Source organism: Telopea speciosissima, chromosome 5 (assembly GCF_018873765.1).
Source record: "Telopea speciosissima isolate NSW1024214 ecotype Mountain lineage chromosome 5, Tspe_v1, whole genome shotgun sequence".
NCBI classification, from domain to species: Eukaryota; Viridiplantae; Streptophyta; class Magnoliopsida; order Proteales; family Proteaceae; genus Telopea; species Telopea speciosissima.
The window spans coordinates 835,181-848,479 of NC_057920.1; the positions used below are offsets into that span (position 1 = coordinate 835,181).

Genomic DNA, 13,299 nt, shown 5'->3' on the forward strand with positions numbered 1-13,299 from the left:
ATGCCAATTGATGAGCAACCAAAATAAAGTATCCTTCCTTCTTTACAATTTTCACATAATAAAAAAAAAATTAAGACCTGCTTTGATATCCAACAAAAAAGTGAATAGATTCCAACTCCATTGGTCCAAATCATGCATATGGAAATCTATGAAGCATTTTTTTTTTAACATACTTTGTAATAGGTTCAGGTTAGCTACCCAGTGATTCCTAGCAAGTCAAAAGAAATAACAAGTAATCGCAAAGATAGATTTTTTTTTTTAATACAACTAAAGAAGTAGGTTTAGAAATTCATGTTGTATCAGTAGATCAGAAAGTAAAGTGAGTATTGAGGAACCTTGGAGGTGCCCTGTCTTCAAACCTAATCATCCAGTTGCCCAAATTCTTGTAGAGAAGGGACACGATAGGAAAATATGTCAGTCTGATTCTCTTTCTTTTTACAGGAATAGCGTAAATCTTCAATAGACAAAAAAATTTTGAGTCTATCCTTTATTGCAAGTTTCAATAATTAAAAAATCAGGTTTTATGACTCAACTCGCCTTTTAAAAAACTTAGTGATTCATCTTGGTCAAACCTAGTTAAGGCAAATCACATTTTTTTTAAAAATATAGTAAGGCCAAATGTTCTCTGTGCCAGGGGCGCAGGCTGCGCCCAAACACATGAGGGTGGGCGAAATGATCACCCTGTCCCCCTGAATGGTAGACCCATGTGTCCAGACACAGGCTGCGTTGCGGCACAGAGAACATCAGCCCATATAATAAATAGATATAAATTAATAAAAATTAAGAAAACAAATGAAGTATATGAAAAAAAAAAAAAAAAGAAAGAGAAAATTGCAGCCATGGGTAGAGGATCCGAATTGGATACATGGGTTACCAAATTTCAATTAGTTTTTCAATTTTAAGAAAAAAAATAAAAAAGATAAATTGCTAAGTCAGCAAAGGATCTGGTCACGCTCCATCTTCTCTCCCCTCTCCCTCTCTTGCAAACGTAATGAATTTGCTTTCATGCTCTGAATCACAATGGAAACATTAACAATAACTTCTTGAAACTGTTTTCTTTCTTCTATTTTCACCCAATCATGAGATCATTTATAATTAGAGTAAATGAGCTCCTGAAATTAACTCGATGTGCATATATAATCTATTTATAAAATCTGGTTGTCCAAGATACATCAGACGTGGGTCGCTAGTGGATGTGAGAGAGAGAGAGAGAGAGAGAGAGAGAGAGAGCTTGTCCAATACAATTCAAACAGTCCAAAATGCCTCCATCTTTACCTGGTTTATTAGTCATGCCAAGAAGGAGAAACAACAAGAAAGAAGAGATTGAAGCATCAATGTTGCTAACTACCAGGGTGTTGGAAAGGCACTAAGGGTTGAGTTTTTTCTCAACTAAGCAAACTACTAGTTTTAGAACTCTTGAATTTAGGGCCTCGAGGTTGTTTATTGTTTTACTCAATTCAAGTGAGTTAATTTTATGAGTTTTCAAAAATAATCAGACTCCGCTTTATGTTGTGACTCGGGTAAAAGAACCAAGTCTCATACTTGACTCTTTATCAGGTTTTCCAAAATATTAACTAGACTCGGATGACTCGATCAATTCAAAACCTAGTTTTTCAACTATTTCAGCTCAATCTTTTATAGTATTTTCTCTATTTCACCTAAAAAAAAATTTGTTATAAATCGAAAAAAAAACCTCCTTTTTGAATTTGTGTCTGATACGGAATGATACGAAATGATCCGTAACGTATGATATCTGTATAGCGTGTTTGATACTACCCCTCATACGGCCCATACTTGAGGATGTTGCGTGTTCACTCTGGTTCATGCCGGATTTGGATCCTCTATTGTTGAGCTGTCCGATAGGACCGTGCTGCCATAGCACTACGTGCAAAGACCGCCTTACCCCTACTCGGGTAGGGCGTTTGGACAGGGGTAAGATAGACATTGCACGCAACACCGTGTCTGGGCAGCACGGTCTTGCCGGGCAACACGGCAGTAAAGGATCCAAATCCGTCCATGCCATGTCCGAAACGGAAAAACAAAAGACAACGAGAGACACGCGCGAGAGAGAGAGAGAAGCCCCTGTTTTGTCCGAGAGGCAAACGAAACAATACGGTGAGCCACGCTTCGTGTATAATCTTCTGGTGTGAGTGTGACCATTCGATGGGGCTATGGCTAGAGGGATTATTCTTATCCAACGGTCGTTAAGGCGATCTGGTGGTCTCGTGATTTTAAATGTCGAAGCAGAGCGGTTTTCGCTTTTATTCACTTTCAATTGTAGAGTACTAGTAGCGGAAAGAAACTTCTCTCGGGCCACTGTGGATGCAGAGAGAGAGAGAGAGTGAGAGAGCGGGTGAAGAGTAGTAGACTGGTGGTAATATGGAGTCGGAAGAGCAGAGCAAGCAGTTGGAGACGGGGAGAGCAGAGAGATCGGTGTGGCTGATGAAGTGCCCGTTGGTAGTGTCGAAGTCATGGCAGGCCCATTCTTCCGACTCTCACCCCGTCGCCAAGGTCGTCCTCTCCGTGGATCCTCTTCATTCTGACGATCCCTCTTCCCTCCAGGTAATTAATCTCTGTGGTTGGTCTTTGGAAGATGAAACCAACTTTCACGAATCTTTAATATAGCTGCCCTTCACAAGTATTGGAAATTAGAGCTGAATTACCTAGTACTGTGCTATCATGATTTGTTGCAAACTAGTTTAGTGAATTACGTGATGGAACGGAGCAATTTCCTTCTTTATTCCTTCTGTACAATTGCAGCAAATTTCTGGCCTGATTGCTGTGTTAGAAACACTGAAATAAGGGGAAGGATTCTAGTCGATGTAGAATAGAATCACTTTCTGCTTAATAGCGGTGGATCAAACTGAATCTGTTTATTTTATGGTTGGCGGATTATGACTATCAATAATCAAGTTAATCGAGTTTACTTCTCAACCACATCGTCCTGTTGTTCGGTGTCAGATCAATTGAATTTCAGTGATGTTTCAATTGTGAAAATCACAGAGTACTGGTTATTGTAAAAGGTTATGGTTGGAAAATTTTAAGTCATTAAGATCTCAAGTATACTGGTTGGTCTACAATATGAGAGGTAGTTGATGTTAGGCTGCTTTCTTCCTGCCTCCAAAGGGAAGATACGACAAACTGTTGTATGTAACACCATTAGCACCTTCTCATATGATTCAAAATGATTTTGTCCCTTTTTTTGGTTTGGGGAGAGAAGGTTGGGTTAGGATTGATGTTGAGTAAAACAAAAATGCAGTCTCTGATTCTCTGTATTTAGTAAAGAGGAGACCGGGGCATTCACTGGACATATTTTCTTCCCTGTTTGATTTCACAGCCATTTTACGTCAAATGACATTTGGCAATCCAGGCTGATAAGTTAGTGTGGTATCTAGATATCTCGTGACCGTTTGGGTCTGTCTTCAACTCCAATGATATAGGAAGTTTCTTAAAGCCCACAAACATGTGATTCAGATGGTTCTACTAATTAAAGTGGCATCTCACTGAAGATCCATCTGTGTTTGTCAGTGATCTCTTTCTGATTTATGAAAATATCTTCAAATTTCTAAGCTGCCCCACTATTTCTATCTAAATTTTCAATTTTGCACTAGGCACAGGGCTACACCCATATTAGATCAACATCATCCAGATTGTCTGTCTAGTATTCTAATTTATCTTACAGTTTCTACTGTATTTGGTAGTACATGATTAGTATTCCCTATTGAACAAAATGGAGAAGTTCAATTGTTTGGTTTGCATTGATATATATATGATCTTCGTCCACCCTGATTCATGGTGCTACATGTGCCGTCCTGTTGCTTTTGCTCTAAGAAAGCTTAAATAGGCATAGCTTGCCTGATTCTTTAAATTCCTGCTCAAAACTCAAAATTAAACAACTCTACTGGCTGGAGGAAAACCAACCTCATTGGAAGCTGCAGAATGGGAGAAGCAAAAGGGGATTTTTGGCCATATGCCCCACTAACTTGCAATAGCTGAAGTAATTTAGTGTCACTGAGGCTGGTAACAGGCTCAGGTCCAAAGGAGAATAATTGTGAAACTTGGGACAGTAAAAATAAATCGCTGAACTTAACAGTGAAAGATATATGCCAAACGGTAAGTTGTGGGGATTCAATAAGATATAACAAAGGACAGAATCAAAGATAAGAACATGTAGCAACAAGGGAGGTCAGAATAGCAGGTTACCAGAATAGGAATGTTAGACGAATACAAGAGAAGACAGATCTGAAGTTATGTAACTTAGTTACAGAATATAGGAGAAGGCGAGAAGGTGACTGACTTGCAACTGTGAAGAATACTTGCCATGTACTCTGCTAAACTGCACCTATGACAGTAGCGAAAGAGAGGCAAAAACAGGATGTTGATTGGGAATAATAGGAGGGGATAAAGGGGAGGTCAATGGAAGAGAGAGAAGAAAGAAAGGAGAAGATTAAGGAGGCAGCAAGGTGAAGCAAGGGTGGGGAAAGAGATTAGAACAAGCGGGGAGAGAGAGAGAGAGTGAAAAGAGATCGATTGGGGAGGGGGAAGAAGAAGGTCACACACACACAAACTCTTTCACAAAGAAAATATAATATTTCAGTCAAATCAGTTGATGGGGTGATTACAACTATTTATAAGACTTCAAAATATGAAAACAGCAATCTAAGCTGAAAATAGAAACTAGGATTAACTACTTTCCAAAAGGGTAAGACAAAAAAATAGAAACTTCTGACACTAAGACTGACTTGTGATAGACTTTTGGCCCCACGACTCCAGTAACAGTTACTAAAAATTTAAAGAAAGTACAAAATTGTCACCAACAATTAAAATAATCCCTGACTAATATAGCTACTACTTTTGGCCCTTGTATGGACCCAAAACTGAACCCATCAGCTTGGGCTTTAGACTGGATTTCTTGGGCTTTGGTTTTCAAAATCTATCAATATCGGTCCATCCAATGTAATGCCTCTGCATCAAGCTCAGGTGGTCCATTCAGCGTAAGGCATGTCCATTTCTTTGCCCTCAGTCTGATTAAAATAATCCCTGAATGATGAATGTTGAAGACAGTAGAATAACTATGGCAAGCTAGAGTCCCACTAGTTGCCCAGCCTTAGGAGTCCCACCTAGGCCCGCTATAGGAATCTCACCTAAGCCCTCTTGAGTCACACAAGAAAATAATCAGATTGTTTGCTGTAAAAATTCACTGGGTGCCTTTGAGAGCAGCCCATGATTTGCATTATATAGGAGTGGGGGAGGCTTTAAAAGCCTTGAGTACATTAAGTAGCATTAAAGTAGACTCTTAGAATTCCAAAGCCCCTTTGGAATTCCCCATACATAGATACCAAATCCTAGACATGGAAAACTACCCCCAAGACCTAGAAATAAAACCAATAAAACATTAAAGACATAATACATGAATCTAGGAATATGAAAAGATTAACACTAGACTCTAGACTAATACTTAGAAAAATTAAAAGACTTAATTAACAACCTAGGAATAGGAAAAGGCTTATAAATATGCCTAGGAAATATGAAAATAAACTACTACTAAGCCTAATCCCATATGCCTCCCTTGTACCCACATTTTAGGCCCATTAAAGTGGCCTATTACAAAGAAAACACATGGAATCAAAGGTCAATGCATACATAACCCCACCCAAGGCTTATTTCCAATTAAGTAAGCCCATTATGTGACTTATCTGCATCAATTACCAGGCTTCTGCAGTCGTCTTCCTCGACAGATCTCACTCTAGGTAGCTCTCACTTTAGCGGTAGGTAGCCATTTCCAAGCGGCTCCACTCTGCTCCAGGATTTTTATCTGGTGGCAGGTAGCCCTTTTCGTGACTCGAACCTGTGACGTAGTGACTGGCTCTAATACTAAATGTTAGACATGGAAAACTACCCCCAAGACCTAGAAACTAAAACCAATAAAACATTAAAGACATAATACATGAATCTAGGAATATGAAAAGATTTAACACTAGACTCTAGACTAATACTTAGAAAAAATTAAAAGACTTAACTAACAGCTTAGGAATAGGAAAAGGCTTATAACTATGCCTAGGAAATATGGAAAAAAAAACTACTACTAAGCCTAATCCCGTATGCCTCCCTTGTACCCACATATTAGGCACATTAAAGTGGTCCATTACAAAGAAAACACATGGAATCAAAGGCCCAATGCATACATAACCCCACCCAAGGCTTATTTTGAATAAAATAAGCCCATTATGTGACTTATCTGCATCAATTCTCCCCTGCTTGAAAAAAACTCGACCTCGAGTTTTGTAGAGGCAAGGAATAATCTTCATGTGATGAAAGTGTAGCTTCAACCCTTAATAAAATTTTGGTAGCTCACAAACATAGGGAATGAAGTCTGCGAGATGTGGTCCTTTCTCCTCAGAGAACTTTGGTGGAATCACGAACTCTATATGCTCAACATCTGGATCAATCTTAATTACAAAGTGTGTAACTACAGATTCTTCATAAACTATTTCACTATTCTTGATCTCAATGGTGGAAAACGTATCCTTAGAAATCTTCGGATTTGCATCAGCAATCTTTGCTTCAATGGAAGTGTTGAACTTATCGATCACTTTCTCATCTATTGTTTTAGCTTGGTCTTTTGCTTGAATTTCTTTTGTTTTGTGTAGTTCACTTTCTTCAACATAAGCTGTCTCAATAGAATCTTTGATCTGTTCAACTGTCGTTGACAATGCTTCAATCACTGTTTCTTCTTGTGTTGATCCAGTCGGTTCTTCTAGTGGTTGCACGGTTGGTGTGGTCATTACAGGCTTTAATCCTCTCAAAACTTGAGTCTTGCGTAGATGTGAGGGTCTTAGGATACAAATATTGTCAATTGGATCAATCTCACCCTTTCACTGTTCTAGTCAATCATGACCAACTCTAATAATTCTCTTTGAACTTGGAAAAATTCGGCATTGAGCACTGTCATAGTAAGAAGTCATTTCAAATTCAACGATCACTTGATTGGCAGGCTCAATAACTATCTCGGCTGTCTGAGACAACATATCCACAATGTATTATGAAATGGTGTTGTCACGCTATCGTTCACCAACAACCAACAAGGCTATTCTTCCATTAGGTAGTCGAACTCCAGTCTTGAATATGAAGGGATTTGAATCAAGGTTGGTCTCGCCTCCAGCCATGCTCTGATACCAATTGATGCGAACCCGAGAGGGTAAGCAAGCCAAGATCGAATTTGGAAGAGAATAAGGATAGGTGTTGGACAACTTGGGCCAGATTTGGTTAGTTTTGATCCTGCTGTGTTGTTGTTGAATGATGAAGGTGGAAATGGTGCAAACGGTGATGGATGATGAATGATGAATGTTGAAGATAGTTGGATAACTTTGGCAAGCTAGAGTCCCACTAGTTGCCCAGCCTTAGGAGTCCCACCTAGGCCCGTTGTAGGAATCTCACCTAAGCCCTCTTGAGTCACACAAGAAAATATTCAGATTGTTTGCTGTAAAAATTCATTGGGTACCTTTGAGAGCAGCCCATGGTTTGCATTATATAGGAGTGGGGGAGGCTTTAAAAGCCTTGAGTACATCAAGTAGCATTAAAGTAGACTCTTAGAATTCCAAAGCCCCTTTGGAATTCCCCATACATAGATACCAAATCCTAGACATGGAAAACGACCCCCAAAACCTAGAAACTAAAACCAATAAAACATTAAAGACATAATACATGAATCTAGGAATATGAAAAGATTAACACTAGACTCTAGACTAATACTTAGAAAAATTAAAAGACTTGACTAACAGCCTAGGAATAGGAAAAGGCTTATAAATATGTCTAGGAAATATGAAAATAAACTACTACTAAGCCTAATCCCGTATGCCTCCCTTGTACCCACATTTTAGGCTCATTAAAGTGGCCCATTACAAAGAAAACACATAGAATCAAAGGCCCAATGCATACATAACCCCACCCAAGGTTTATTTCCAATAAAATAAGCCCATTATGTGACTTATCTGCATCACTGGGCTTCGGACCGTCAGTTCAGAAACCCTGAAGGAGTTATTTTTTCTGGCAAAACCTACAAATTTAAATTCTTAAAAATGTTCTTTACTCTAGGAATTTCATTCTGTTCCGAGAGGTGTGGGCATTTAAGTTTATTCTTGTTTGTTATCCCATTTTCAAGTATCCAGATTGAGTTTAAGATTTGGTGTTAAATTTGTTTTTGAGATTCATTTTCTTTGTGAATCACTTTTTCTGTTTCTTTTACACATTTTTAATTGATAATCAGTTCACGATGGAATTGGCTGGCACTGAGTCTGCAAATATGCCCAAGAACTATTCCTTGAATATGTTTAAAGACTTTGTCCCAATGAGTATTTTCTCTGAGACAAATCAAGGTGAGGATAATGTTTCTTCCTCTTCTTCTTCTAAAACAATTGATATTTTATATTCATTTCAATGAAATATTAGTTGAACTTTTATTATCATTTTTTTTAATCTTCAGTTTATGTCTTCTCTCATAATCCTTGGAAAATGTGACAATTCAATCTTCATTATGTGATTTCTAAGGTTTAAAATATTGAAAACAGCCCAAATGTTTCATATTGTGTCTCATATGTATACTTTGTATGGTTCATTTCAGTACTTATATGCATAGATTACATGGATGTGCATGGTTACTGTTGGTACACACATAAATATGCACGTATAATCTTTATTTTTGGAATTGTGCAAAAATAACTGGGAGATGAATCAAATGAAAAGTAGCATTATCTGATATATCTATTTTGATAGTTGTTATCTGGTTGGGTATATTCGTTAGATTTCCTTCTTTAACTATTGTGGAGCTTGGAATTAGCTTCCATTGAATTGATAAATTATTCAACTGGGTTTACAGACGAGAAATTAAGTGGCTTTCTTCCATAGTTGTCAAGGCGTCGCCTAGGCGCCTAGTTGCCTAGGCAAGTCACATTATGTGAGTCCCATGCCTTTTCCACTAATGTCACCTTAAAAGGACCCTCACGTTGTAGGCCTTACAGGATTTAACACTGAGCATATACATGCACATAGACAATCACAAAAAGAGAAATGAGTATGAAGCCTTCTTCATTCTGTATGAGTTGAAGAAAGTGGAAAATACACGAGCATCAAAACTTTTCTTCAAGTCATGTCCAATATGAATTGTGAAATATTTACTTTTGCAGGGTCATTTGGCTATCTTTCTGGATAGTGGATACACCATTATTAAGTTGTTTTCCACCAAAATGTGTTTCATCTTTCCATGGAAGATTGGACTGGAAAAGATATAGATAGTTCATGCTTATCAAAATGGAGCTCCAGTATTTCTCACTTCTAAGCCTGAAACTTAAGTTTCTTTGAGTGTTTCCAATTTTCAACCCCATATTCTCACGTTTAGCCAGGTCCTTGTTTTTAAACTAAACCTGACCATCAATTTTTGCTTCGTTTATTGTGCGGGAGGTTGCAGGAGTCATAGTATTATCTGTATAGAGGACTGCCAAAATGTGTAGTGGAGATGCCCAAATTTTCATACTGAGAATTTAAAGTTCCTGTCAAGGAAATGCACATTGTTCATTCAGCTTCCTGTGGTCTTCAAAAATATAGGAGGATCTAGGTAGAACTGCATGTTGGTTCCATAGGTGCTAGAAAATCTATTTAGCCAAAGGTGTGTGTATATTTGTGGATGCACATTGCTAGACATCAATATGCACATAGGGAGCTGGATCTTAGATAAACATTGTCACCCAGCTATTTCCTGAATTGATTGAGTACTGCACGATTTCTTGGTATTTTCTCTGAAGATCTTCAGAACTTCTTGTTGAGCTAGTAAAGCTAGCAAAACACTTTACAGGAGAATTATGACTTTTGTAGGAAGGGTTGCGGTTGAAGGAAAAGTGGAACATAAATTTGACATGAAGCCCCATGATGACAATATTGAAGAGTATGGAAAATTGTGTCGTGAAAGGACAAACAAATCCATGATTAAAACTAGACAAATACAGGTTGCTGTTTAACAGTTTAGTCTCCTACATGCTTGCAATTGAAGTTTATTTGTTGCCCTTTTTCATTGATTAATCTCTACTTCTATCTGGAAAGGTGATTGACAATGACCGTGGAGTACTTATGAGGCCAATGCCTGGAATGGTTGGGCTGCCCAATTCTAAGGTACTTATGTTTACTTTTGCCTTGCGTTAAATGTGTCATTGTGTTGACCTAATTGCCTGATATTTAGCTTCTGTCCTTCAAATTGTTCTTCTGTACTTCTATTTAAGAGTCCATCGTTGATTTTTTTTTCTAAAGTGAAGAAAGGAGACACCTTACTTATCCTTGGTAAAGCAAAGTCACTTTATTAAAAGAAATCAATTTACTCCTTCAAGACCTAAATTGTGGAAGGGTAAACGTCTTAAAGATCCCATCACTCATTGTTTACTGTAAAAGAATTTCTTTATATGGAGTTTTTTGCTGCAATTTGGTCAGGATAAGAAGAAAGCAACACCTGTTAAAGGATCAGAAATGAAAAGAACAAGACGAGATCGTGGGGAACTGGAAGACATTATGTTCAAGCTCTTTGAGAGGCAACCAAACTGGGCATTAAAGCAGCTGGTCCAAGAGACTGACCAGCCTGCGGTATGTTCTTATATGGCTCATCTTTCGCATGATTTTGCAAGAGCAATAAAATCATGAGTCACTCTTGGGAAGCAATGCTTGCCATGAGTGAGTTATATGCTTATTTCTTCATATGAAGAAACCCCTAATACTGATGAGAGGGAAAAAAAAATAATACTGAGAAAGATACATGGAAAGTGATTTCAGAAAGAATCTTTTTATGTCCTTCCACCTCTCTCTCTCTCTCTCTCTCACACACACACACACACACTTCCTGACAAGTCAATTATGTAATTGAATAGATGCAGTTTCTACACACACACACACACTGACGAGCCAATTATGTAATTGAATATATACAGTTTCTTCTGTTACTTATATGCACTACAATACTTTCCACCTCATCCTTATGATACAATGGTCCTTCCAAAGATGATAGGGGCTTGTGAGAATCTCAGTAATTAGATCTTTCGTGGAACTTGCGACCTCTTCAATTTCTGATTTTCTCTTTCTTTGCAGCAATTTTTGAAAGAGATATTGAATGAGCTGTGTGTGTACAATAAGAGGGGAACAAATCAAGGAACTTATGAGCTAAAGCCGGAATATAAAAAATCCGCTGCGGATATTGATGCTGAATGAAGTATTTTAGGGGTAAACTCAACTGATTATGAATGCTAGCATGACATACTGTTTCAAGGAAGGAGAGCTTCACCTTAGGGGTGACTACATACTCTGAGATCTGTGAAGTAATAATGACCCTTGAGGTGAAGGAAGAATCTAGAATTAAAACAGGCCATCAGGGAATAAGAGGGGCATACAGAATGAATCTTATTTTTCTGGAGTATAGCCCATCTGATGCTCTGTCTTGGCTGCCCACATCACCCCCAACGTAAATTTTAAGTGCATGATGGCCAGTGAAGGGTTAGTAAAGCTGAGTCCCGCCCAGTTTATCAGATGTCTTGAACTGGTTCCCCTTTGTTATGAACAAGGAGGATCTAATGGACTCTTAGTTTTTTTTTTTTTTGGGTGATTGTTATGAACTGGTTTTTTATCAGATGTCTTGAACTGGTTCCACTTTGTTATGAACAAGGAGGATCTAATGGACCCTTAGTTACTATTTCATAGTTGAGTTGCTAGAGTTATGAAAGCTTACCTTAAAGAGAGAGGGGGGGCGGGGAGGGAGGACTACAACAAGCTTCACTGTCTAGGTTCTTGAAGAGGACACTTGCTCAGGACAGGTCAGATGCAACTAAATGTTCATCAAAGTCTCATACCAACTACTTCAGAATGGTATTGTGAATTCTGTTTTTGTTTCCCTTTGTTCTTTCATAAATTCCATTTGGTGTACATGCAAAAGTTGGACCAGTCTTCAAAGCCTAATGACCTGAGCCAACGGTTAGGCCTAGGCTCAGGTCCAAACCCTTTCTTTGTGGTCAGGCCATCTTCTTTGTATGAAGTTGTTGTATGGATTCTTCATTTTGAGCCATTTCCCCATCATCCTTATATCATCAGCTCATTGCCCTTCGAATCTTTTTATTCTGAAGTTACTATATTAGTCAATTGCATTGTTAATCATGCTTTTACTAGTGATTCCAAACTGTTATTACTGTTGCTTACTATAGAAGACTCTTTAAAAATCACATAAAGAAACATAAATATTCATCACTTTTCCTTTGGAGCCAATGTGCACTACTTTACTATCTAGGTAAAATGATCACATGCATGCATAATCATACTATTATAAGAAACATGAGAAATTTTTTTTGAAAATACGATTAGTCAGATAATTAATGAAATTGTGACCCTAAAAAGATAATCTAGATCTAGATCCTGCTCAGTAAATTTTGTATAACAATGACCTAGTTTGGGGCATCTCTAAAAACCTAGTATTGCTTATGAAATCTCTTCCAAGAGTGCTAGAGCACTGCATCATTGAATAAAGTGCTAATTATTTCTTTTAATTATATGTTACTATGTGTTTTACATCATATGTTTAATTTCTTCAATTTATTTGGCAGTTACAAAATAAGACAATTGTGACAGGACATTTTAAATCTAACTATGTGACTACAATACTACCCTTGCTTAGAAAAATAATATAGATATGTCAAGATTTTATTATATATCATTTAATAAAAATAGAATATTTTCGATGATCATTGCACTACCATCCATCAATGTGAATCTATACATCCCACCAGTGGGATACCAAAATCGGGGACATTTTTCAAACTTTCATTGCAATAGGAGACTAACTACTTCATAGTAATGAGATAGTGAAAAGGGGGTCACCTTGTTTAATACTCTTTCAAAGGTTCTATAATGCTTCCCTTGAAGGAGGGAATGGAGCTGGCCGGCTACCATTGAAAAGATACCATAACGTCGACATGTACAGTTGCTAGACATGTACATTAAGACAAAACGAGCTCCCTTTCTTGTGTATAATGATTACTCGCATTCCGCCGACAAGTGTGGTGATCACTTCAGAGTCACGAAATTCCTCGCGATAAAACCACATTATGTTGTATAATCTTAGTCATCTTGTAGTCACACCTATAACCTGATTAAGATTATAAATTGGGCTTATCCACGCAGCTTAGGTACCACCTCTATATACCCTCACACACATGATGAACCCTATCTATAATTGTCTGCAAGTAGGGATTTGTATAGATGTTAAGGATGGAGGAAATGAAG

The 13,299-nt window shown here is 37.8% G+C and overlaps 1 protein-coding gene across 3 annotated transcripts; it reads left to right on the top strand.

Annotated features, from left to right (window-relative positions):
• The first annotated feature begins 1,190 nt into the window (after nt 1-1,190).
• LOC122661023 (transcription initiation factor IIF subunit beta-like) lies at nt 1,191-11,616 on the top strand. 3 transcript variants are annotated; one of them, XM_043856322.1, is made up of 7 exons: nt 1,191-1,233; nt 2,349-2,562; nt 8,267-8,375; nt 9,868-9,998; nt 10,093-10,161; nt 10,474-10,623; nt 11,122-11,616. In XM_043856322.1, exons 2-7 carry the CDS (start codon nt 2,380-2,382, stop codon nt 11,239-11,241), a joined length of 762 nt encoding a protein of 253 aa, XP_043712257.1. In that variant the 5' UTR covers nt 1,191-1,233; nt 2,349-2,379; the 3' UTR covers nt 11,242-11,616. The 3 variants fall into 3 exon arrangements, with proteins under 3 accessions (XP_043712257.1, XP_043712256.1, XP_043712258.1); XM_043856321.1 differs by lacking the exon at nt 1,191-1,233 and having other exon boundaries at nt 2,328-2,562; XM_043856323.1 differs by lacking the exon at nt 1,191-1,233 and having other exon boundaries at nt 2,328-2,552; nt 8,257-8,375.
• The last annotated feature ends 1,683 nt before the right edge of the window (nt 11,617-13,299 follow it).